The sequence below is a fragment of the Panthera tigris genome, chromosome D3, assembly GCF_018350195.1.
Source record: "Panthera tigris isolate Pti1 chromosome D3, P.tigris_Pti1_mat1.1, whole genome shotgun sequence".
Lineage (NCBI taxonomy): Eukaryota > Metazoa > Chordata > Mammalia > Carnivora > Felidae > Panthera > Panthera tigris.
The window spans coordinates 53009332-53036780 of record NC_056671.1 but is presented as its reverse complement, the minus strand read 5'-3'; the positions used below and the strand labels follow the sequence as shown (position 1 = coordinate 53036780).

The following is a 27449-nucleotide window of genomic DNA, read 5'->3' as shown; positions in this document are numbered from 1 at the left end:
AGAAGAAGAAAGTGTTAAAATTTTTTGTTTCTCCATTTTACTGTGTGGAAGGCAAAACCAGAAACTGCTCCCAAGGATCCTTGGTTTATCCCCAATCCATTCCTAAGCTTTGTCAGCTTTGGCGAAAATAATCTAATAGAAATAAAATGACATTAGGGCCATGGATGCCACTTGTTTATTTCCATGATCTCATATCCTGATTTTTCTATTTGTATAGACAGAGCTGGACTAGCCCCAAGAAGGTCGTGGCAGGACCTCCGTAATGACATAAACTTAGGTTCAAGTGACCCAGTGCAGTAAGAGTGGAGCAGTAATTTTGGTGAGCTACTCTGATCAACCTGATAGGGTCAGATTTATGTTAGAATTTCACCTACTATACTCTTTCTCTTAATCTTGCTTAATTTTTTTTTTTCTTGAGGGAGGGGACGTAGTTTTTACAAAATGTCTTTTTTTTATGGCTAAACATTATAATTCATTTAGAAAATACCAACTTAAAAATGTCTATAATATTTTATTCAACTTATATGTGACCCATACATTAAAGACAATTCCTAGAGTAGCTTTATTAAAAAAACTAATCACGGGGGACCTGGGTGGCTCAGTCAGTTAAGCATCCGACTTTTGCCCAGGTCATGATTTCATGGCTCATGGGTTTGGGCCTTGCATTGTTCTCTGTGCTGACAGCTTAGAGCCTGGAGTCTGCTTCAGATTCTGTCTCTGTCTCTCTCTGCCCCTCCCCCACCTGCACTCTCTCAAATATAAACATTAAAAAAATGTAAAAAAACAAAAAAACTGAATTTATATATACACTTATATTTGTTTTCACAGTTGGTACTTAAAAAAAACCTCAATAGCCAAGAAAAGCAGTATTTTTAACTTTAATGTTTCAATTCTGAGCTTGAATTTTAGATAGTAAAACTACATACTTTAAGACTGAATGTAATAAATTATATGATTTGTCATAACCTTTCACCTGCTCTTATAATGTTTGGGCTAATCTTAATGTAACAAATAGGGCTTTGAGTGAGTCATATTGATGACTTTAAAGAAGCTTTAAAGAAGAAGATATTTTCTTTGGAATTATTAACTGCCCCCCAAAATTTTAAAATGTGGATTTGGTAATGCTGTGCTACCCTTGAGTTGTTAGGTCACATTGCGAATTCTTACTTCAAGTTGAGTTTTGTGTCATCATAGACCGCTCCTATATCTTCCTGGATATAGACATTTAAACTGAAGGTCCAGAAAAGTCCATGTTATTTTATTTGGTCCTTAAAACATTTTTTTTTTAAATCAGAGTTGCTAACAAGTAATTAAATGTAAGCTTTTAAAATATTTAATCTTTTTTCTTCCCAATTATTTTCTAATAGGGATGTTAGCAGTGGTTCTCAAGCTTGAGTGGCATCAGAATCACCTTGTTAAAACACAGACTGCCAGGTTCCAGCAGAGAATTTCCAGTTATCAGTCTGTGAATCAAGGGGCATAAGAATCTGTAGTTTCCTGGTTATGTTGATGCTTCAGGTCTGATCACACTTTTGAAAACCATTGTATAAAACCAGAGTAGCAAAGGAAAGGGAAGAATGAGCCTGGATAATTCGTTGACTGGATAATAAATCCTCAACTACAAAGATGTGTGAAACGATAGATTCTAAACTAGGAAATATAGGAACTGAGTGATTTCTATCACAAGAAGATTTTTCATTTTAGAAGTAGCAATCAATATAACAGGATTACTTTAAATAGTGTTTCCTCCTCTTTTACATCTTTTTTAGTTTAAGTTTTGCTGATCTTGAGCATTTATTATTTTTGAAATATTTTACCATTTTATCGTTATTTGTTTTCTATAACTGCTATGAATGCTTTTGGAATCAGGAAAAATCTTAGTAAATCTATATAAATTATCTCACATAATTTGATAGACAAAAATGATGCTGTTTCCACCTTTTTGCTGTAATATATTGCTGAAAATTACACTAAAAAAATGAAGAAACCAGATTTCCATCCCCCGAAGTTTAAGAAAATCAAGAGCTTCAGACTGTCCCTCTTCACCATTAGATGGCACTGGTCTGTCAGTAAGGCAACTGTACTCCAAGGTTCAAACTGGAAAACAGGCATTTTCAATTGGCCTCAAATAAGTGAAGGCAAAATTAAAAACTGTGAAAATCAAGGGCTTTAGAAAGTTGTATGAATCTTTTTGCAGGACTATTATCTGTGAAATTAGGCAAATCTTAATTTACATTTTTTGTCTCTTTTCTTTCCTTTGTAGAAAAATTCTAATTTGTAATGAAACTAAATCAATAATCTGGAAGTTCAGGTCAGACTGATGACTAATTGGACAGTAAATATGTTTAAAAAAATTTTTTTAATGCTTATTTATTTTTGAGAGAGAGAGAGAGAGAGAGAGAGAAACAGGGGGTGAGGGCAGAGACAGAGGGAAACACAGAATCCAAAAAAGCCTCCAGGTTCTGAGCTCTGAGCTGTCAGCACAGAGCCCAATGCATGGCTTGAACCCATGAACTGCCAGATCATGACCTGAGCCAAAGTTGGATACTTAACCAACTGAACCATCCAGGTGCCCCAGTAAATATATTTTTTAAACAAAGGAAATTCACATTATTATTCCAGCTTTCCCAAACATAGAAAGATGCTTTGACTCTTTTTTTTTTTAACTTTATTTATTTTGAGAGAGAAAGAGAGCATGAGTTGGGAGGGGAAGAGACGTAGAGAGAGAGAATCCCAAGTGGGTTCCACATTTATCAGCATTAAGCCTAATGTGGGACTCAGACTCACCAACCGTGAGATCATAACCTGAGCTGAAGTCAAGAGCCTGATGCTTAATCGACTGAACCACCCAGATGCCCCAACTCTTGGGTTTTTAAAGACTACTTCTGTGTCCCAGACAATTAGCTAGTGTATAGACAAATGACATTTAGATTCTGCTCTGAAACTCACAGTGTAGTAGGAGAGATAAAGAATATATAAATAACTATAACATAGGGTAGAAAAAGTTAATTGTGCAAATGACAACTGCAAAAACAGTTCTGGGGAAATGCAGAAACCACTTTCTGCTAGGGGAATCAGGAGAGGTTTAGGAAAGGAGGTGGCAGTGGGCTTGGCCTTGAGAGGGAGCAGAATCTGTGCAGATTGCGGGAGGATGGAAACGATCCATTCAAAGGCAGCATGTGCCACTACATGGAGATGGAGGGCAAAGAACAAGAAGTTTGGCAGTTTGGCACCTAGACTGTGTTACAGTGGTACGTAGAAAATAAAGACAAAAAGTTGTGCTAAAATTCTTCACTGATCTTATAAGTGGGAGTCATCGACAACTTCTGATTAGGGATACTCTAACACTAGAGCTGCAGAGGTTTTCTGGCAGTACTGTGGAAGATGAAAGGCAGGTGACACTTTGAACATTAGAGTAATAAGCCAGAGGAGATAAAATGAGGAACAGCATAGAGGAATGGCACAAGGATGGATGGGTGAAGGCAAGTATTTATTTTTAATGTTTATTTATTTTTGAGAAAGAGAGACAGCATGAGCAGGGGAGGGGCAGAGAGAGAGGGAGACAGAATCCGAAGCAGGCTCCAGGCTCTGAGCTGTCAACACAGAGCCTGATGAGGGGCTTGAACTCACAAACCATGAGGTCATGACCTGAGCCAAAGTTGGACACTCAACCGACTGAGCCAACCAGGTGCCCCAAGAGAAGGCAGGTCTTCATTAGGACACAGCTAATCCGTGACAATGCTTCATACATGGAGGATACGGGAAGGGGTGAGAGGATCCTGAAAATCTGAATGGCTAGAAGGATGCAATTCTCAGAGCGCAGTTTGTAAACCTGTTAAGCTTAGATCTTGGGGAAACCTTTTGAGTAGGGAGGAAAGATACTAGACAAAAAAGTAGGGCACTGCAAGGGATGCAGTGGGTCAGTTGATATATGTGTGTGTGTGTGTGTGTGTATGTGTATGTGTGTGTGTGTGTGTGTGTGTGTGTGTGTGTGTGTATCACATCCATTTATCGATGGGACATTTAGGCAAATTCCATGTGTTGGCCTGCAATGAACATATGGGCACATGTGTATTTTTCAGTTAGTGTTTTCATTTTCTTCGGAGAAATACCTAGAAGAGGAATTGTTGGGTCATACGGTAATTCTATTTTTAATTTTTTGAGGAACCTCCATACTGTTTTCTATAGTGGCTGTACCAATTTACATGATCAGTCTTGGATGACTGTATATTTCCAGGAATTTAACCATTTCTTCCTTGCTGCCAATTTGTTGGTATGTAAATTGTTCATAGCAGTCTCATGATCATTTGTATTTCTGTGGTATTGGTTTTAACTTCTCATTTCTGATTTTATTTATTTAGGCTCTGATATTTTTCTTGATGAGTCTGGCTGAAAGTTTATCAATTTTACCTTTTAAAAAACCAGCTCGGGGGCGCCTGGGTGGCGCAGTCGGTTAAGCGTCCGACTTCAGCCAGGTCACGATCTCGCGGTCCGTGAGTTCGAGCCCCGCGTCAGGCTCTGGGCTGATGGCTCGGAGCCTGGAGCCTGTTTCCGATTCTGTGTCTCCCTCTCTCTCTGCCCCTCCCCCGTTCATGCTCTGTCTCTCTCTGTCCCAAAAATAAATAAAAAACGTTGAAAAAAAAAAAATAAAAAAAAAAAAAAAACAAAAAAACCAGCTCGTAGTTTCTTTTCTATTTAAGATGTTTCTGCTCTGATCTTTATTACTTCCTTCCTTCTACTAACTTCAGGCTTTATTTTTTTTCTAGTTCCTTCAGGTGAAAGGTTAAATTATCTATTTGAAATTTCTCGTTTCTTGAGGTGGGCCTGTATTATTATAAGATTCCCTCTTAAAGCTGCTTTTGCTATATCCCATAGACTTTTGGAACATTGTGTTTTCATTTTTGTTTCTCTCAAAGTACTTTTTAATTTTTTCTTTCTTTCTTTCTTTCTTTCTTTCTTTCTTTCTTTCTTTCTCTCTCTCTTTTTTTTTTTTTTTTAAAGAGAGAGAGTGCACGAGCAGGGGAAAGGGGCAGAGGGAGAGAGAGAATCCCAAGCAGGCTCCATGATCAGTGTGGAGCCCGATGCAGGGCTTGATCCCATGACCTGGGATCATGACCTAAGCTAACATCAAGAGTCAGCTACTCAACTGACAGAGCCATCCAGGCACCCCTTTCCTCTTTGATTTCTTCATTGGCCCAACAGATGTTTAGTAACATGTTTTAATCTTAATGTGTTTGTGTTTTTTCCAGATTTCTTCTTGCAGTTGATTTCTAGTTTCAGACCATTGTGGTCAGAAAAAATGCTTAATATGATTTCAATCTTAAATTTATTGAGTTCCACGTGCACTGGAGAAGAATGTGTATTCTTCTGTTTTTGGATGAAAACATTCTGTAATAATCTATTAAGTCCATTTGGTCTATTGTGTCATTCAAAGTCAATGTTTCCTTCTTAATTTTGGTTCTAGATGATCTATCCATTGATGTAAGTGAGGTGTTAAAGTCCTCTACTGTTACTGTTTTACCACCAATTTCTCCCTCTGTGTCTGTCAATATTTGCTTTATGTATTTAGGTGCTCCTGTGTTGTATGCATACATATTTACAAGTGGTGTATCTTTTTGTTGAATTGACCCCTTTATCATTATGTGATCCCCTTCTTTATCTCTTGTTACAGCCTTTGTTTTGAAGTCTATTTTGTCTAAGTATTGCTACCCCCCGATTGCTTTCTGTTTCCATGTATATGGAATATTTTTCTACATCTTCACTTTCAGTCTGTGTATGTATTTAGATATGAAGTGAGTTTCTTGTAGGCAGCATATAGATGGGTCTGAATGTTTTTTACCCATTTAGCCACTCTGTGTCTTTGGATTGAAGCAGGTAGCCCATTTACATTTAAATTAATTATTGATAGGTATGTATTTATTGCCATTTTGTTCATTGTTTTCTGGTTGTTTCTGTAGTTCTCTGTTCTTTTCTTCTTCTCTTATGATTTGTGACTTTCTTTGGTGCTGTTTGGAATCCTTTCACTTTATTTGTGTATCTATTATAGGTTTTTGGCTGTGGTTACTATGAGGTTCATATATAACAACCTATGTACATAGCCATCTATTTTAAGTTGGTGGTCACTTAAGTTTGAATGCTTTCTAAAAGGACTACATTTCTGCCCCCCACCTCATGCTTTATGGTTTTGATGTGATATTTATATGTCTTATTATTTTGTGCATTCCTTAACTAATCATTGTAGATATGCAACCATATCTACTACTGTTGTCCTCTTCTACCTACCTTGTTGCTGTCCCTGCTGTGGAGGCTCTGTTGACCCAATTTCTAGGTCCCCTTCACAGGGAATTATTCCATATATAGTTGTGGATTTATTGTGTCTGTGGGAAGAGGTGAGATCAGGATTTTTCTACATTGCCATCTGAACCCTCCTCCTAATTTTATTCTATTTTTTTAGTTTGCATTGTGGGGAACATGAAAGAGTAATGGGATGGAGGTACTTTAGAAGAGCGGATATCTGAACTCTCTTCTCATCTCATTTCCACCCAAATTTGCCCTCTTATTCTCCATTCAGCCAGGCAGCACCTGCTTAGCTGATGAAAATAACTGCCATGCAGGTGTGACTTTGATGTGAGACATAGATGTGTTTGGCATAGAGTAGATGCTCAGAAATATTTGCTGAATGAATGAATGTATCAAGTTTCAATTAACCAGAGATATTTGCATTTTCTTGTTTTTTTTTTCTTTTATTTTAGAGAGAGAGAGAGTGCTAGTGGGGGAGAGGGGCAGAGGGAAAGAGAGAATTCCAAGCAGGCTCCATGCTTAGCATGGAGGCAGATACAGGGCTAGATCCCACAAACCAGGGATCATGACCTGAGCCAAAGCCAAGAGTTGGACGCTCAAGTGATTGAGCAACCCAGTTGTCCTGATATTTGCATTTTCAAAAGAGAACAGAGATGAGATGAATTCCTGAATAGAATCTCTCACTATTTGTCTATCACCATTTCTCAGTGGGAGTGCTATAGGTATTCATGAGTAGCTAAATTCTTCTTGAAGGTTCTGAAGAATGCTGGAGGCTTAGCATCCCTGGATTGGAAGTATTAACTACCAGTAGCATCTTGGGCCTTATGACAACCAAAATGCCCCTTTCAAATCTTAGTCCCCCAATATTTCCTTGAGAACACTTGCTCCCAAAACAATCCTCCTACTGGGCTGCACCCTCCCTCCATTGTACTGTATGGGCTTTTCTGCCTGTCTTTGGTTACAACATCCTAAATTTTGGAAAAATCTCTTTTGAAAAAAAAAAAGAGGCAAAATTGTTCCCAATTGGCCAACAACTCTCTCTTCTTTCTTGACCCTTTCCTGACCGACTCAACCAAAATTCATCTTTTTAATTTCTTAATAATTTGAACACCTCCCTAAAAATGCTTACTTGTTAATTAGTCTTTTGTGGCTTCTCTTGGTATCAGGAAGGCTGCACTCATCTTTCTGTATGGTGTTTTGCCTTACATTCCAGCTACAATGAACTCTTTCATTTCTTCCAAGCACGTGCCCTTGTCTTCAGGCCTTTGCAAATGCTCTTTTCTCTACCTGGAACATTCTTCCCCCTTCTTCTCTTCAGATTTCATTAATTTATAATTATTCTCAGATCTTGGCTGGGATGGTCAGTGCTGGAGCTCCTTCTGTAAGCTCCATAGTAGTGTCTATTCTTTTTATCATTGCTCTTCTTACTATAACCCAATTGGAAATTAGCCATTTACTTATTTACTAGACCATAAACACCATGATGACAGAACATGTCTGGTTTTTTCATGGTCTCCCAATGTCAGGTATGTTGTTTAAAATCAAGCAAGGTGTCACTAAACACCTTGGTTAGTTTCTACATAGTTTCTTTTCTTGTGAGTATTACCATATTACCATTAGACTATGGTATAAATACTGGTGTTCTAGATTCCTTGACTCTAATCCCTAAGCTTTGCATATAATAAAAATCTTAATAATTTTTAAATAATTTAAATAAAATAATTTAAATTAAATAATTTTTAAATCTTTATAATTTGAAATAAACAAAAATAGTACAATGTCATATGTGGTATACATTTGATACTTTAAGATAAACTTAACTGAGAAAACAATCTCTCATCATATATGTTTGAAAAGTGTTATTCAACTATTAAAATTTGTGGCACTTTGAAAAACAGGGGGAAAAAAGCTGTGACTAAGACATGCTCAAATTGATCTAAAGCTCACTTATGATTTCAATTAAGGCTTCTGATTTTTACTACAATTTGGCAGTTTAAAAAATACCAATTGCTGTTCAATGTATAATTTTTTCCATATAAATATGGGCATGCTTCATCCATGAATAAACTATTTTGCAAAATTGAGAGCAGTAATTCTTACTCTTTTATATGTCTGATAATTAGATTAACTGTAAAGTTTCTATCAATACATATTTCTGGACCTCAGCCTTAGGGATTTTAATTTAGTTCATCAGGTCTAATGATTGGGAAGAATTTAGCCCAAATGAATGCTCACACTTTTTTTAAAATCATAATTCCCTCTAAGTTCAGTATTAAAGAATTTTTTGTTAAGAGCTGACATTTTTCCATAACTTTTTAATTTTTAGGAACAAAAACAAATGTGAAATCATATGTTTCTAAAATCCCTGGATGTAACTGATTACTCTTACAGGCTTCAATACGTATCATCTAAATTATACTTGAATTTACTCTAAATTCTGTTATCCAGTCGTACATTAAAACGTTAAGCATAATGGCAATTTTTATAATTTATAGATAGTTGAACTTACTTGTTACATATTGAACTATATATCTCTTAAAAGAACATATGGTGAAGTCCTAACCCCTAATATCTCATAATGTGACCTTATTTGGAACAGGGTCTTTGCAGATTTAACCCAGCTGAGGTCATTAATGTGAGCCCTAATCCAACACGATCAGTGTATTTATAAAAAGGGGAAATTTGGACGTAGACTCAGACGTGTGTAGAGTAAGATGATAGGAAAAGACATAGGAAGGATGTTAAGTGAAGATGGAGGATAGAAGCAATGTATCTAAGAGGCCAGGAAAGCTAGAGATTGTGGGCGAACCACCAAACACCAGGAAAAGACAAGGAAGGAAACCTACAGATTTAAGAGGGAATGTAGCCCTTGATTTCGGACTTGTAACATCTAGAACTGTGAGATAAATTTCTGTTTGAAACCACCCAATTTTTGGTACTTTGTTATAGCAACCCTAACAAGCTAATACACCAGTAAATATAACTGTTCCTAACACAATTTGCAATCACGGAATCCTTAAAATGTTGTTTGATTTTTAAAAACTAAGCTTACTTAGTCAAAGGCAAAATTGAGGCAGCCACTGGAAAATCTCTCCCCCAAGTGCCCTCTTTAGCAGCCTGGTGAAGTCTATGGCCCTTTCTCCTAATACTATTTTTAAATTTACATAATAAAAAGCATTGGATTATGAATGAATCCCGTATATTGAAATAGTTGTCAAAATTTAAGAAGTTTAAGTGTTTAAGTGTTTAAGAAACACCAATCTGTGGTACAGTGATATCATGCACTGCATTATCAACACATTAATAATTAGATCTAAAAGAAAGTTTATTAGTGATGAGAATAAAGGGTACTTTCAGATAACTAGTATGATGTGACAATATTTATGAATTCTATTGTGACAAAGACACAGGTACTGCTAATTATTATTATTTTTTTTGTAAATCAAAGGGATTATTAACAAAACTTTTTTTTTAATGTTTATTTTTGAAAGAGAGAGAGACAGAGCATGAGCAGGGGAGGGCAGAGAGAGAGGAAGACCCAGAATCCGAAGCAGGCTCCAGACTCTAAGCTGTCAGCACAGAGCCTGATGCGGAGCTCGAACTCAGAAGCTGTGAGATCATGACCTGAGCTGAAGTCGGACTCCCAACTGGCTAAGCCACCCACACATCCATGTACCACTAATTCTAAGGCAGTGTCTTTCTTACACTCATAATTTTAAAAAAATGCTAAATTCAGATAGAGATTAGTAAAAACAGATATGTAATTTATTCCCAGCCATGTCTAAGGACCCTCTGAATTCCACCTTTGGAGTATTTGGTAGTTGGTGGATCCCAGGTAAAAAAAACAAAAAACAAAAAACAAAACAAACAAACAAAAAAAACCCTTGAAGAGGAGAGATTGGTTTTATTCGCAAATTATTTCTGCTTTCCATTTTGATAGAGTTGGCCTCAAATGACTATGTGATAGTTGTGTGGGTGCCACTCACTATCACCCTTCTGATGTGTCTCCCTGAACTGCAGAGGAAAGCTAACGACCACGTGTCATAGACTCCCTTGCAGCTGAAGTTCTAAACATGATTTAGGTTCAATCAGTGAGCATTTACATGAGATCTGAAAGAAGGAGGTAGAAGCTATGTGTATTCTCTGCTTGCTGGCAAGCCGAGATATGGCTGTAGTTGGGTTTCTGCAGCCATCTTATTACTGCTCTAGTGTCTATCACTAGAGTAATGGGTGTCAAGAGGTAGGGTCCTGGTACATTTAGCTGGCATGCATCCTAGTAAATGTGGCACTGCTCTGGACTTGGCAGCAAAAGTAGCATCTAGATCTTGGCAATTTACACACTGTGGGGGTGGCAGTGCTGGTTTCTGATCACAGGAAAGGTACCAGCTCCCTAAGTGGTTGGGTTTGGCTGTGTGGCTTTGAAGTCGTTACTGACAACTCAAAATGAAGTCCCCTTCCTCAGTCCTTCCTATACTTATGCAATCAACTTAATGCCCTGAAATAAATCCCTTCTTGCTTTAACTGGCTACAATGAATTGTTATCAGCACTGCAACTGAACTCTGACCCATACAGAATACAATTTATATTCCCTTCTATGAAAGGCCCATTTCCTCAAGAACTCCTTGAGGAAGTTGGCAGATGATTGCTTTCCATTCTACGAAAGAGGACACTTTGAATTTCAAACACCCTGGGGGGCAAAATGCTGAACTGTCCACTGCCCACTGACCAAAAAGAAATACTCAAATTTATATCACAAAAAGTATAATAGAAAATACAAAGAATACCCCAAAATCTGTTCCAGTTCAGTTAATTACAATCCCTTTATAAAGAACTCGGCTATTGGCTAAGAGAGTAAAAATACTGGATTGCTAACATAGAAAATATGTGTAAATTATTACCTATTTCTCCATAAATGTACTTCAATTGGCCTGCCCGTTATACCATCTGAGGATAAAGGCAATTTCTTTTCCTACGTGAAAGGAATTTAATATTTAACCCTCAGAGTAAGCCAGGTGCTATATTAGCTTGGTATTCTCCTTAGCCAGGAGGTGTCACAATGAGGGTATTAGTTGCTCTATTATTCTGGAGGCCAAAAAGAAAATCCTAAATTACCGCAGAGAAGTTTTATTAACAACATGAGCTTGAGCTGAAAATTACCTCAATGACTTCGACAATACGCAATGGGTAAATAGAGTGAGAAAACAAAGTGGTGTGCCAGAGGTTTTAATTATCATATAATTCCAAGAGAGGGTTCACTGAAATCCCTAGATTGGATTAGTCATGTGTTTTTCCCTGTGATATACACATACACACACAAAACAGGAAAAAAATACCTATCAATATAATCAACTAGTATTAACAATATATAAATATATTAATATAAAAATAAATACATATTTTCCCCCTCCCCCACTGCAATTCTGGAATAGAGAAGGTAATCTTTTGGAAATTAGAACTTTTAATATAATGAATGAGCTTGTGTGGTTTATAAAAATTGTTAACCATTATATAAGAAAACTGAGTATGATTTTATATCTCATCTCTCTGAACATATATTTTAAGTCTCAGGAAAATGAACCCACACTTAGGAGAACTGTCACTTTATCAGATCTCATTTAGCAAAACCCCCTAAGCCAGGCACATTTCTTAATCATGTGCAATTCCTTTAACAAACAGAAAACAAATATATTTAAAATCCAATGTGAGCACAGAAACCAAGCATAAGAAACGGAGCTCCAGAGACCGAACAGTATTTTCCAGTGGTTCAAGACCTTTTCTCTCGTAACTTCCAAAAAGTCAGTTGGACTGTGGCCCTGCACTTCGATTTTCTATCACATTTTAAAAAGGAAAAAAAAAAATCTTACCATTACATATGTTTCTTGTTTTTAACACCAGGACATTGCTTTAAAACACCAACTTTGTGAACTTGATGTTAAACCTGTGTGTGGGTGATTTTAACGGTACCGTGGCTTTACCAAACAAAAATTAAATAGTAAAATGCGGTTTCTGAAAACCCTATTTGTAGCCCTTCGCTGCCGTCTAAGAATACAGGTGTTTCCCCGGTGTGGCCGGTTCACTGAGGCGGACGCGAGGCGGCAGCCCCGGGGACCGGGGAGAACATCGCGAACCTCCTGGAAGGAGGCCCGGCTCCTGCCTCCATGTTGCCCGTCGGAGGGAGAAGACTACAAACAAAGCCCCGATCTCCAGGAAAGCCGCTCCCGCCTCCTGGCCCGCTACACCCACAGATCACAGCCCGGGAAGGCGCTGGGGCCGGAGCGTGGCGGCCGGTGGAGCAGAACTTCAGACAGGTCCGCACACGAACGCGGAGTCGCGGTTGGTTTTCCCGAAGCCTCGAGGTCCAAGCTCGCCGCAGCTTGCCCGGCCCTTTGCCACCCTCCGGACACAAAGAGGGAGCGCAGGGCTCCGGGCTCTGCCCAGGCGGAGGCGGGCAAGTTGCCCGCCCGCGCCCTCGCCCTCGCCCTCGCCCGGGGCTCCGCGTCCCCGCTACCCGCACTCACCAGAAGAAGCAGCGCGGCGCCCTCCGCGCTCCGCGCCATCGCGTCTGCGCCGCCGCCGCCGCGCCCTCGCCTGGGGCGGCTCGTCTCGCTCGGCGCCGCCGGCTCCCCCGCGTCCCCGCAGGCGCGACCCCGGCTCCGCCCCGGAGCCCCCGCTCCGACAGTCGTTCTCCACGACCGCCGCGCCGCCCTGCCCCGGGGCGCGGTGCCAGGTGCGGCCGCCGTGAAAAAATGGAACCGGGAGCCCGCCGGAGTCGTGGGCGCTGAGGTGGGGATTCCTCGGAGGAGGGAGGCGCGCGGTGGACTCCCGCCCCTCGTCGCACACGCACCTGGGACCGTGACGTCCCTGGGCTGGGGACTTTGGGTGGCAGGCCCCGCCCCGCCGTCCTCTCCTTCACGTCCCCTCCTCTCGGGAGAGTGGCCGGGACAACGGAGGCTCTGGGCCACCCGGCGGGACTCGGCCTGAGCAGCGTGAGCCGCTCGGCGCCAGCCCTAGGGCAAAGCTGGCTCTTCGGAGCGAGACCTGCCGGCCCCCGGGCGAGCGCGCCCGGCCACCCGAGGCCGCCCAGGGGTCCAGAACTTTGTGAATGTGCGCGGGCCCGGAGCTCAGGTGGAGTAGAGAAGACAGTGCTGGGGGCATCCGCGTCCCCACTGCAGCGGACATCCGCGTCCCCACTGCAGCCGGGGTGCCTGCGGCCTGCCTTCTGGGAAAGGAGGTTCTGGAGCAGGATGTAGGTGGCTGGCTCTGTGAAGGCCTCTTGCCTCTCTCCCTAAGGCCTCTTCATTGCTTCCAGCAGGTTTGCAGCTTATCTGGGTAAAGGAGACACAAAAAAATCACAGATGATCTAAACGGACAGTTCTTTGACTCTTTGTTAACCAGAAACGGCTAGGAGAAAACTCCAGGGGTTGTTAAGGAAAAGATGGACTCTTTGATATGATTTACAAAATCTCTTACACAAAGCATAACTAGAGGTCAGAATCCTTGCTCCCCTAGCGGTGTGACCTGGACAACTTCTCTGTGTCTTAGTTCCAGATCTGTTAGATGGGATTAGCAACACCCAGCACAAAAGGGCTGTTGTGAAGATTAAATCGGAAAATGCATGCGAAGCCTTCTGCGGTGTTTATAGTACATCGGGTTCAATAAATGTAGTTGTTAGAACTCTAATTATTATTGCAGGTATAAATGTGAAGTTGAACTCTTCTTGAAAAACGGAGGCACTAGAATCAGCACCAGGTTAGGAAGCTTCTACGAAACGTGAACTTTTGATGTTGGAGTAGTGGAGGTGCCTAGAAAAGTATAAAGTGTTGACATCCTACTAGAAAGAGAAGTTTGGCATTCACTGTGAACAAAATAGCAGAGTTCCTTCTGTAGTCAAAAGTGCCCTCCTTCTTGTCCCTTTCCCAGTTTTTTATACCCCTCTCTCCCTAGCTCTGATCTTGCCAGTTTTTCAGATCCAGTAAGTTGGCATGTCCTCTTTAGTCCCTTTCTTCCCTAGCTGCCAAGCACCCCTCCCTCTTGGAGTGGAGAGAAACCACGTTCTCCTCTATTTGTTTAGGGCTTAACTGCTGAGTGACTTTTCTCATATCATTACTTAAGTGTTAGTGATTAAGTTAGTTGAGGACTAAGTATATAGGAAGAGTGTCTGCTTAGTTTCCACTCTGTTTCCAGTGCCTAGAACAGTGCTGAGTACCAGGGAGGCTCTTAAGCATTGGATGCATAGTTGAGTCAAGAGAGAAGTATGTCTCCTAGTTTCCATTCCTTTGTCTTGAGCTAGACGTGGGTGGTAGCACCTTGGTGATAATTCCCATTCCCCATCACTCTGGGAAATCTAAATAAATAAGGCAGGCTTTACCAAAACACTTTCACAGATCATCCTTGAAGACTATATATCAATCCTACCTAAAATTAGTACTCTTGTACCTGAGTCCTATAGGCAAGTATTTATGCCCCATTATCAAGGGTTTGTTTTCTGTTTAGTAATGATGATAATTGTAGCTTCCAGAATGAGAAATAGCTACCGCAAACTGTATTTCTGTTGGATTGTTCGGTCTCCCCCCGAGGCTGACAAAGTCAGTTTCAGAATTGTATTCTTCTAGAAGACATTTATTCCAAGGCTTTGAGAGAGTGTCAACACATACACTATCCAGTGCCATAGTATGTCGTTCTTGAATTAGCTCCCCTTTAAAAGTTCTGAAATTTATGACTCAGTGACTTGAGGGAACTTGTTTCAAGTCAGATGAAACACTTCTCTAGCTCCTGACTTCCTTTTCCTGGCATGATAGTAAATCTATTTCATAAATCTCTGTACACAGGAAAAAATACCATTACTAACAAAGCTCTTGATTGCTTTATAATAAATTGAGTGTTAACAAGATGTCAATGACTTAACTTACGGGGTTTTTATTTTCCCCTAAATTAGTTGAACATTAAATGTACTTTTCTTAAAACATGTACTTATAATGCATCAGTTCAAATTATACTTTGTGCAAATAGTTAGCTCTTATATCTAGATACATTCAAAATATCTACCTGAGCTGTGTTTCCCAGAATACTTTGCTTCACACATACACACAGAGAAGAATAAGCTTTAAGTGATTAGTTTATTAGAATCATCTCTTACTATTATCTCAAACACAAAAATTTTGTAAAAACAAAAATTAACATCTCATTTTCCTACTATCACCACCTCTTTACCCCCAACACATTCTCAGCATCAAAGAACACTTTATACGTTGACAGTTCTTGGCAAATAGTTTGATAGATGACTGACCCTTTAAATCCATTAAAAATCCCAACGAGCATATGTATCAGAATTAATGTGAAAGAGATGAGAGCTAAATTGGGTGATTTCTGATTTCTAAATCATAATATGTGGCCGTTACAACATAGAAAATGGTCATTATGGTCAGGAGGCTTACTTATAGAGCGTCTATAGATAAAAGCTATGTAGATACAAGAAAAAATGTGAAATGCCGCTACCTAATGTGGAAAAGGCAGTAAAAGAAGGAATCTGTTTTCTGACTTAGCTCCGCTCATTTATTCCTTCATTTATTCAACATTTAGTTTGTCCCTGTTCAACAAACATTTCATTTGCATTTTATTGGGAGTGCAAAGATAAATAAGTATTTCCTCATCCAAAGAAACAAAAATAGGTACTTAGGAAATAATGTAACTGCAGAACTTACAAACTATTATAAATGCAGTGGTAGAACTATATGCAGGGTATAAAGCAAACCTAGGGAAGAGAATCCCTAATTCTCACTGAGTGCCATGATATTAGAGAATGCTTTAGGTGGGGACTGTAGGGGTGATGTGCTGAGCAGGTTCATAAAGGGTGAATAATTGTGAAGGACACATTGACCCTGCCAGGACAGAGAAACTCAAACAGAGTTGAGTGCTTGTTGGTGGAGAGTCAGGGGCTTCAGATTTCTGTGAAGAAAGCATTATTTTACTCACATTAACACAAACAAGAAAGTCAGAAGTAAAAGCTTTTTTTTTTTTCCAGTGAAAATTGTACTGAGATAATTACAGCAATATCCAATTAGAAAAGTCTAGCAAGTAGTTTGAAATGAGAAGGAAAACACAACTGCAGATAGATTTATGAGGCAGAAACAATAACCTAATTTTCTTTCTCTATTTCTTATTGTCTGCCTACCTGTTAAATGCTTATGCCTTTTGAGTTTTTTTCCTTTGCTTCTGTTTTTCTTAATTGGTACTATGATTCTGTAGGCACACTCCTTGTGCAAACCCATTACAGCTCTCTTTCCTAAGCTTCAAACATGGGAATATTATCATTTGGATATTTCATGGGGACCTCAAAGTACCATAATAATTTTGTAGGGATGTCAAACTAACATACTGACAAAAAAAGATTTCTGCAATCCCTTTAATTCAAGCTTACAACTTCCTCATATGCCTCTCACATGCCTTGTCAATTGGCCACCCAAGCCAAGAACCCGAGAGTCAGTCTCAATTCTCCTTTTTCCATACTCTCCATCTCTAATTAGTTACCTTTCCCTTTATTCTCTGTGGTTCCATTTAGAATGATTCATACAACCTTTGAAGCAGCAATCACATTGTGGCTAATGGTGATTTCATCTGTGTCTGCTACTCCACCCATTTTGCTTTCTCAAGGTTGTTAGTACTTAGAAAGCAGAGCCCATATCATATTCATAGTGGGGCCAGCCTCTCGTATCCAGCAAATATTTGATTTGTTGAACTAAGCTCATGTGCTGGAAGGAACTAATGATAAATAAACAGTATTATAAGGGAAGGCGTTTGAAATATCTACTGTAGATGAATTAATGGTGGATCTAGTCAGAAAATGTTGGTCTGGGATTGTGTATGTGTGTCGTGTACATGCATACACTGCAGGCACACACACATACGTGTTATTTTTGTGTATGTGTGTTTTCCCCAACCACACTGCAGCTCAAGAACAGGGGAAGGATAGCAGAGGGTGATGTGAGTTAGGGTTGCAGAGTGGCCTGGCTAATAGTTAAGAGGTGTGAGTGTCAGTATATACATGGAGTTGAGTGTGGCAGGAGGGGAGGCACGGGGTGAAGTTGGAGGAGCTCAGGGGCCAGTTGAGAAGACAGGGTATTACTTTCCGTATGGGGAAGTGCGAGAGGATCGTCTTTCCCCTTAATCCTGGGGAAGGAGCCATGGTCATTTTCCAGAAAAGCCAAACCATGAGTGACATCACAGACACTAGAGAGTCAGGATGTTGAGATTTTCGTGGACTTTCCAGTTTGAAGGATCACGAGCCACATCCACCTTGGGCAGTGAGAGAGGAGAACTGTTCTACTTGGGGTGGGGGCTGGCCTCTAATAACAGGGTGAAAAAAGCTTTATGGCCTTTCCGAGCTAGAACTTACAGAGTAATAATCAAAGTCTAGCAGCCTGCAAGCCCTGTGGTCTAGCCCAGAGGAGCCAGCATGTCTTGATGAACAGTCACCACACTGTGGGGCAGCAGTAGTCAGCCCGAGAGTATAGCTGCAGACAACACCCTTATGAGAGAGAGAGGCCTGCGCGTGAGTCACAGTGCTAACTGAGCTTTTCCCCACAGGCTCCTCCTTGTGAGTCAATATAGGAGAACTGGCCGCTTGGATGCAAAGCCCCTCAGCCAAATGGCTGAAGGAGATTGTTAACGTTCACAGGGCAGAGGAGAATTAGTGGGGGATGCTACAATTGCAAAATAGTATTTGGCCTGGCAGAAAATCCCCCAAATTATCTCTACTTGGGTCTCAGTAGAGTACTTAAGACATCTTAAGAGATTTTTTTTTTAAATGAATCACACTAGTTTTAAAATGTGATTTTATAATAATGCTGGATGGCAGTGTGCACAAAACAGCAGCTCAAGATGTCTAGGAAACCTCAGCAAGTCTTTGGTGTCCCATCAGATGCTCCTCCCTCCCATTGACTAATGTCTGAAATCCTTTAACTGGAGGGTCCCTCGACTGTTACAGGCGGAGTACTGGGAGGGTGGCATGTCAATCTCTTATCAGTCATTTACATCACAGCAGGTATCACAGGTTGCCCAGGCATGCTCCACCTCCAAGTCTTTTTTTTTAAATTTTTTTTCAATGTTTATTTATTTTTGAGAGACAGAGAGAGGCAGAGTGTGAGTAGGGAAGGAGCAGAGAGAGACAGGGAGACACAGAATTCAAAGCAGGCTCCAGGCTCTGAGCTGTCAGCACAGAGCCCCATGCAGGGCTCGAACCCACGAACTGTGAGATCATGACCTGGGCTGAAGTCGGACGCCCAACCGACTGAGCCACCCAGGCTCCTCCACCTCCAAGACTTTATACTCTCCGTTCCTTTTTTCTAGAAGGTTCTGTTCCAGACATGTATAAGGTTTACTCCCTCACTCTTCACTTTTTGCCCCCCTCAAATAATACCTTGTTGGTGAGGCCTTCTCTGAACATTCATTTACAAATCAAATAATTCTACACCCCTAGAGCTCCCCATACCCCTTCCCTGCTTCCTTTTTCTTCCTGGCACATCTCAGTCTAAAAGACTGTGCATTTATGTGTTATCTGTTACCATTTGCTAGAATGTAAACTTCATGAGGGTTTTCTCTGTGAACTGATATGTATCCAGCACCTAGAACATTGCCTAAGCCTTTGTAGGTCTTCAGTAAATATTAGTTGAAAGTGTAAATGAATGACTAAGTGAAGATACTCAAGGTTATTTCGGAGGATAGGGTGTGTGCGTGTGTGTGTGTATGTGTGTGTGTGCATGTGTGCATGTGTGCCTTTAAAGTGAGAGTCAAGGGGGAAAGAACAAGAGACAATTATGTTCCTGGGAGGGTGTGAGTAAATGTTGCCAACTGAGGTGGGAAGCCTGCTTCACTGTGGACAAAATCCCTCTCCCTCACAATTTTGTCGAGGATGGGCCTTGCTAAGGTTGACTGCACAGCAGAAAGTGAAGAAGTTCAGAGACTAATGGAGAACATTTCTGTCTTCTTTAAGACTCCCTTCCTTGCAAGGGGGACAAAGTGCAAAACCATAAACAATATGGAAAATCTCCTTCCCTCTGGAGGTGAACAAAGGAAGCATTTATTAACAGGAGTGTGATGCTTGGGAATGTTGATTTTTATCTCTGTGTGACTACATTTTCTGAAAAAAATTTCAGAATAAGTTTCTGGCTTTGGCTTTACCCCAGGATTTGCCTGTGGGAATTCTTGGAAAGATAAGGGAAATAGCGGTGGCTGGGGAAGAGAGGAGAGTGGTTGTTAACTGCAACCCTGGGCTGGAATCCATCCCCAGCATGACAGGACTTGCAGGGCTTACCGCAGGCATGAGAGTGTTTACTGAGGGTGTCAGGTAGAAACCATCCCGCTGACTCAATGTGACTAATGAGCCTAGGGAGATAAAAAAAAAAAAACAAAAAAAAAAACAAACCACCTCTCAGAAGACAGAAAGGAGTATTGGTTTCTTGGCAATTGTTTCATTCATTTGCACGTAGACAGGGATGTTCTTATGTGTATGAAAAACTTGAAACAGAAGTGATTCAGTAACTTTGGAGAGCAAACTTAGTAGTAAAACATTGGCTTTAAAGATCTTTTCCAAATAATCCAAAATGATAATTATAAATACTTTAGTAGAGAGGAGGAGAATCTCAAAAATAATGAACAATTTTGGATCGCCTGAGTGGCTCAGTTGGTTAAGCGTCTGCCTCTTGGTTTCAGCTCAGGTCATGATCTCACGGTTTGTGAGTTCAAGTCCCAAGTCAGGTTCTGTGCTGACAGCACGGAGCATGCTTGGGATTCTCTCTCTCTCCCTCTCTTTCTACTCCACCCCTACTCATGCTCGCTCTCTGTCTGTCTCTCGCAAAATAAATAAACTTTAAAAAAATTAGAATTGTTAATTTTTTTTGAGTTTATTTATTTTTGGGGCGCCTGGGTGGCTCAGTTGGTTAGGCGACCGACTTTGGCTCAGGTCACGATCTCACAGTTTGTGAGTTCGAGCCTCGCATCAGGCTCTATGCTGACAGCTCAGAGCCTGGAGCCTACTTCAGATTCTGTTTCCCCTCTCTCTAACCCTCTCCTGCTCATGCTCTGTGTCTCTCTGCCTCTCAATAATAAATAAACGTTAAAAAAATTTATTTTTGAGAGACAGAGAGAGTGCGAGTGGGTGATGGACAGAGAGAGAGGGAGACACAGGATCCGAAGCAGGCTCCAGGCTCTGAACTGTCAGCACTGAGCCTGACACAGGGCTTGAACTCATGAACCGTGAGGTCATGACCTGAGCCAAAGTTGGACGCTTAACTGACTGAGCCACCCAGGCATCCCAACAATTTTGATTTTAAAGAAAAGGATTTGAGAAAATTAAATTACTCATTTTGATTTACTTTCAGAACTAATCTTGGTGGTGGTGGCTTTTTATTTCAGTACCATATCAGTCGATGTAGTAATTTGTTAATAATCAAATTCCGTAATTTGTAAATGACTTGTTAAAATTATTAGAGCACATTTAAAGTTATTCAGTAACGATGTTACTTACTTCCATTTTGACATCCACATCATCACAAGGTGATCTTGTCCAGAGACGGATATGAGCTTCCAAATGCCGTCTGTCACACATGTCATGCGGAAGAACAATATCAGGAACCACTAGGAGGACACATTTACATGAGCTGTGCTGATTTAAAGTTATAATGCTGTTATTCTTGAATCCCAAATTAGATACTATGAATGGCAGATTATTTCTGCATACTTTTGTGGCATAAGTAATTGAAAATCTGTTAACATGACAAATACTAATTTCATTAATTCAGTTACATTTATACACACCTAGGGAGTTGGAGAGTTGAAGCAATACCGATAATAAGAAAAGACATTCAAAATGTCTCCAGTGCCTGAGCATTTTAGGAAAATGTTTGTTTTTAAGCCTGTTTTGTTTGAACTGTACTTTTTTTTTTTGTTTTGTTTTTTGTTTTTGCTTTGGCAGTGGACCTAATTTGAATTTCATCCCCCCCCCATCTAGTTCCCACTTAGAGATTTTATTAGACAGAAATATGTTCAATCATTAAGCAAACCAGTTAAGCAAAATGTTGATACAAAGAAGCCAATGGGAAAAAATTGCTCTTGATAATTTGGCTTTAAAGAAACTTGTCTAAGGGCATTTGCAGTTAAAGATTTTTTTTTTTTATTCATGATGATTATCATGAACATTATTATAGACCTCTTGTTTGACTAGTTAATTGTCTGCTAATTTACTTGCCATCTTTTTTCTCAGGTGGACCTCTCAACTTTTACTGAAACAATATCTGAATGATGTCATACCTTTGGGGACAGTCACACCCATTTCATGCAGAATCAGCTACAGTAGAGGTAAGTCAGTCAACAAAGACTTCTTGTGACTAATTCTTCTAGGGGTATGAAAGAGGAGGAGAGTGTATTATCATACTTCTTTCTTGACTTTAGGATTAGAGTATTCATCTGAAGTAATCAGCAAATTTGATGACAACTCAACAAATTAAGCAGAGTAGTATTACAGGGAAGACTTACCGGTGAGCAAAGTAAAACCCAAGTGAAAGCTGATGTAAAGAATTGCTTTATGGGTCATAAAAGTGCCGTTGTGAGTTTCCATTGTGTGGCACTGTGGGAGAATGAGTCTACACTTCGCAATTTTCAATAATTGGGATTTTAAGTCTCTAGAGTATGTTTTATTGTTCTTTTTATGTTGGATTTTCACTTCAGAAGTATGGATAAACCATCTGAAACAAAAAAAAAATGGAGGAAGATTATGGCTTCTAGGTTTTAGGCATAACAAGATGATGGCACTTCTATAGAACATTTTATTTACTTTTATTTCTTAGAGACCAGATACATTAAGTCAGTTGCTCAAAATGTGAAACCTGATTCCTAGGTGTGCTCTGTGGTCCTAAATGGACAGATGCCAGATATATGATTTGAGGGACACTGGAAAGTGTCTCACCTCCTGATCTATAACCTAATGAAAATGGAATATCACTTTGCTTGCTTTCTAAGTCAACAGATATTCTATGTATTAAAGATATATACTCCAAGGAGGAATAACAAAGTGATTCTGTGGTTTATACTTCATCATGAATTAACTCATCAAACAATTTAAAAATTTATCAACTAGTTACGGTCATCTTTTTAAAGGAAGCAGGAAGTAGTGATTATCAAAACTTTAGGCATATCATGTTTTAGAAACATGTAAAGGGAAAGATAAATTTCATTTTCTTCCATTTTATGTTGGGTCAGCTAACTTTTGCAAACACAACTCTTTTTCACATGGCTAGCAACTTGGCACCATAACTCATATAGAAACTGAATGTAAAGTGTGGTCTCGTGTGTGTGTGCAGTAATTATTATTCTATTGATATTACCTACCATATGGATCCTGCTGGAGGTTGGATTAAGAACACTATTCCTGGGGCGCCTGGGTGGCTCAGTCGGTTACGTGTCTGACTTTGGCTCAGGTCATGATCTCGCGGTCCGTGAGTTCTAGCCCTGCGTCGGTCTCTGTGCTGACAGCTCAGAGCCTGGAGCCTGTTTCAGATTCTGTGTCTCCCTCTCTCTCTGACCCTACCCCGTTCGTGCTGTGTCTCTCTCTGTCTTAAAAATAAATAAACGTTAAAAAAATTAAAAAAAAAAAAAGAACACTATTCCTTTCAGGGAGCCTGGGTGGCTCAGTCGGTTACGTGTCCAACTTCAGCTTAGGTCATGATCTCACAGTTAGTGAGTTTGAGCCCCTTGTCGGGCTCCGTGCTGACAGCTGAGCCTGGAGCCTGCTTCAGATTCTGTGTCTCCCTCTCTCTCTCTCTGCCCTTCCCCCTACTCATGCTCTGTCTCTGTCTCTCTCTCTCTCGAAAATGAATAAATGTAAAAAAAAGGTATTAAAAAAAAAGAACACTGTTCCTTTCATGTTAATTTTCAAGTGACTTCCCCCGCCCCAAAGCCACCTAGTTGCCCTATTATACTTGGTGGAAATGATGGAATTAGAACTCTTAGGGAAAAAGCCCTCCATTCTGCCCTTTTCCAAGGAAGCACAATCATCTGGTGATTCTCATCATTTCAGCTACATGAGATAACAATTTGATGTGAATGAATTTGTTTCTCTTTGCTTGTGTGTTCCGAGGAATTTCCACTGTGGAGTAGCCTAGGCAGGACAAGCCTTGTGACTAAGGCAAAAGATTAGTGAAAAAGAATTATTACAGTGGCAGTTTGAAGTCTCAGAAAGAGAAATAACCTAGTCAATTCCCAACTCTATCTTTGAGAAACAAGTTACTTTTCAGCCTGTTTGAACATCTGTAAAACAAGACTTTGTGATGATCAGATGATATAGATGTTTTGAGTTTGTATGGTATCATTAGTTTGTATGTCAGTACTCCTAACTTTGAATTGAGTTCATTTTGAAGGTTTAAATTATAATAATAAAAGTAATAAAAATGGTAATCTTCCTGAGCACTATGTCCTAAATGCATTCTTGTAACTTCTTTACAGAAACCTCATGATGTAGGGACTGTTATTTCCATAATAATAGTCCAGAGAGTTGCAAAGAGGTTAAGTGACTTGCCCAAGGAAGCAGTGAAGCTGGGATTTGAACTCAAGGAGTTGTCTCCAAAGCTTGAACTCTTTTTTAAAAATTTTTTTAAATGTTTATTTATTCTTGAGAGAGAGAGAGCGTGAGAGCACGCGCATGAGTGGAGGATGGGCAGAGTGGGAGAGGGACACAGAATCTGAAGCAGGCTCCAGGCTCTGAGCTGTTGGCACAGAGCCCGACGTGGGGCTGAAACTCACTAGCTGTGAGATCATGACCTGAGCTGAAGTCGGATGCTTTTAACCAACTGAGCCACCCAGGCGCCCCTCCAAAGCTTAAACTCTTAGCCACTAACTTAAAACACACAATTAAAAAATAAACCAAATCAGAAAGTTTTCAAATTTATCTTTTGTTAATCATTCAACCTAATACGCAGTCATTTTGATTGATTAATAGATGGAATGAAATTTTAGAACTTTCTCATAGGTCCTAGAATGGTAGCTTTGATTTTGTGCAAATTTTCGCAGGTTTTCTTTGCCCAAAAACTCAGTGTTTCCTATCAAAATACCCAGCGACATGTCCTGACTTGTTCTTTCAGTGGAGACATCCTTTCCTAGCCAGGATTGGCAGAAGTAGCAATAGCATGCGTTGGCTTGTTCTGGAGGCTCTGCTGTGAAACTGAGCTGCATAGAGTAGAAGAAGAGCTTCTGTCATCTTGGCAGCATTTGTTGTTGGTTTGCCTCTTTGAAAGAATCTTCAGAGAGGAGCACAAAAGAGGATGTTGCAGGGTCCAAGAAAGTGTATGCAGGAAGAGTGGCAAGTTAGAAAATCCATTTATATTTCTACTGTAGCAGCCATAACTTATGAGGAAAAATTCATAGCAATTTATAACAGGTGAGAGGAAAAGGGAAGACGCAGAAAGAAATACTGTCAGAACTTATTAGATGTAAGTGTTTGTCACACACTGAAGATTTTTTTGTCATACAAGAAGTTGTACATAATTAATGTGTATAACTTGATGAGTTTGGAGCTAAGTATACACTCATGAAACCATCACCACAGTCTATGCCATAAACCTATTCATCACCTCTAAAAGTTTTCTCCCTTTCTTTTATTTATTATTATTTTTGTTGTTGACAAGAACATTTGGTATAAGCTTTACCCTCTTAGCAAAATTTTAAGTATACAATACAGTATTGTTAACTATAGATTTTGTGCTGTACTGTAGACCTCTAGGACTTATTCATCTTGTATAAAAAAAAACTGTACTCGTTGACTAATACCTCCATTTCCTATGACACATTTTTCTACTAATCTAAAGTTGTGGATGTCAGCCCTGGATAAGAATAATTAAGAGTTTGGCCAAACAAGGTCTTCTCATTATGCCTTACCTCAAGAAAGTTAGGTGGAAAACCTAGGTGATTCTTTTCTTTTTAATAATAAATCTATTATTTATTTAATAATAAATTCTGTATGCAGAAACTTTTATCTGCAAGACAAACCAAGCATCAGTGTCTGGTCCATGGGTCTGATGATGGAAAGACACTCCTTCAGCTGTGCCAAGCTATGTGCTTACTTGAGTGGTGTGTGTGTGTGTGTGTGTGTGTGCGCGCGTGCGTGTGTGCGTGTGTGCGTGTGTGTGTGTGTGTGTTTTACCTACAGGTTAGGACCATATAAATCTTATAAATGTTACTATCAACACTAGTCAGTTGGATATGGGAAGACATGACTGAAGTTAATCCTGTATTTTGTGTTTAAATACTCATTTTTGGCTTAGTAGCAATGACTTGTTGCAGGAGTGGAAACCTGTCATTATCCCTTTACATAAATACAAGATTACCTGATTCTGTGCTGCTTTCTAATTAAGAGAGTTCTTTGCAATCCTCTCTTGATTATGAAGGAACGTAAATACTTCCTTTGCCTTCTGAGGAAATGAGGACATACTTATTCTTTCAATGTCACTGTTTTGCTTATATTATCATAATTTGATGCTCTGTGTTTCCACATAGAATTTTCTGTTGGCTAATTTAATAATGAGAAATTCAGCACAAAGAAAACATCAGAGATGTTCCAAGGCATAAATTTTGAAATATGATGGTCTCACACACTTCATGGGAATGAAGGTGGAAATCGAGATAGTGTTGAGGACTAAAAAAGTTGTGGTTGTTCAGATGTGTTGTTCTCCACAAATCATGGAAACAACTGAGGTGGAAGGATCCATTTAACGTTATGATTTAAAAAAAATGAAACAAAATAAAGCAGAAATCAGGCTCTTAGATGCAGAGAACAGATTGGTGATTGCCAGAGGTGGGGGGTGGGAGGTAGAACAAATGGGTAAAAGAGGTCAAGAGGTACAAACTTACGGTTATAAATAAGTCATGGGTATATCATATCCAGTTCGGTCACTGCAGTTAATACTGAATTGCATAGTTGAAAATTGTAGAGTAGACCTTAAAAGCCCTTATCACAAGAAAAAAATGTTTTGTAACTACGTATGGTGACAGGTGTTACCTAGACTAATCATGGCGATCGTTTCATAATATAAAATATTGAATCAAAATCTCTCTCCATAAAGTTATTTTTGTATCTCGCTACATGTCACGTAACTTCTAAATAGTGTGCTATCAAAGTCCTTTTTGAGGAGTTCACGAAAAAGGAGATTCCATGACTTTCGGGTAGCTTGTTTTCCTTGTTAAATGTGGAAGAGATGTCATTGTGCCCTGAAAAAGAACCTCACAAATGCCTCAAAATAGTAGCCAATCATGTATTTGCATTCTTTCTATCTATTCCTTTGTCTCTACCTTTTTATCCCTCTATCTCCCAATCTTAGCTATATAGAGATGGATATAGATTGCTCTGTCCTCTATGTCCAAATAGATGTATTTGCCTACAACGTACTACATTTTTCATCTTAAGAATTACATCTAGATTTCTAGCCTTTTAAAAATTATTTTCACTGTTTTCTTTGTATTCTTTCCAACTTTTCATGCTCTCCCCGTCTTAGAGCTGAACGCAAGCAGAGTATTTTGACAGAGTAATAATTACGTACTATTACTACCGAATTGCTATAGATAAACCTTTACATTATGTCACTTTATTGAATGACCCTAAGGAAGTAAGTTGCTTCTCTAGGTCTCTGTTTGCCTGACTACAATCAGGGTTTCTGTAAGAATTAAATTAGAATGTGTAGTTCTCCTGGCCACCTGGTTGTTCTTACCAGTGTCTAGTTTCTTCCTACTCTGGTCACTGAATCCATTTGCACTTGTTCTTTTAGACGTCATTCCCTTGAGTTTTAACCATGTCTGTGTTGTGTTTAGATTTTTCTGTTTTACATTTTTGTTAAAGAAAAAAAAAAAGCAAAGACACCAACCTAGAATGGCCCATGTCTTGTCACAGAGGGATCAGGCAGAACAGAAGGAATCTCGGTCTTCACTTGTGGAAAACGTGGTTTCTGGCACCTGGAATTCAAAACAATTATCTTCTTATCAGTGATTCCCCTTAATTAAAAATGATCTCAGACTGTGTTGTTGAACAAGTGTTAAAACATATCATCTCTGGGGGCGCCTGGGTGGCTCAGTCGGTTAAGCGTCCAACTTCGTCTCAGGTCATGATCTCGCT

The 27449-nt window shown here is 39.7% G+C and overlaps 1 protein-coding gene across 1 annotated transcript in view; it reads right to left on the bottom strand.

Annotated features, from left to right (window-relative positions):
- Window positions 1–12921, bottom strand: part of DSG2 (desmoglein 2) — a 50013-nt gene extending 37092 nt beyond the window's left edge. The window contains exon 1 of the mRNA XM_042962239.1: window positions 12820–12921. Coding sequence (XP_042818173.1) covers window positions 12820–12858 — 39 coding nt within the window. The 5' untranslated portion in view covers window positions 12859–12921. The remainder of the gene's footprint in view (window positions 1–12819) is intronic.
- Window positions 12922–27449: the final 14528 nt, after the last annotated feature.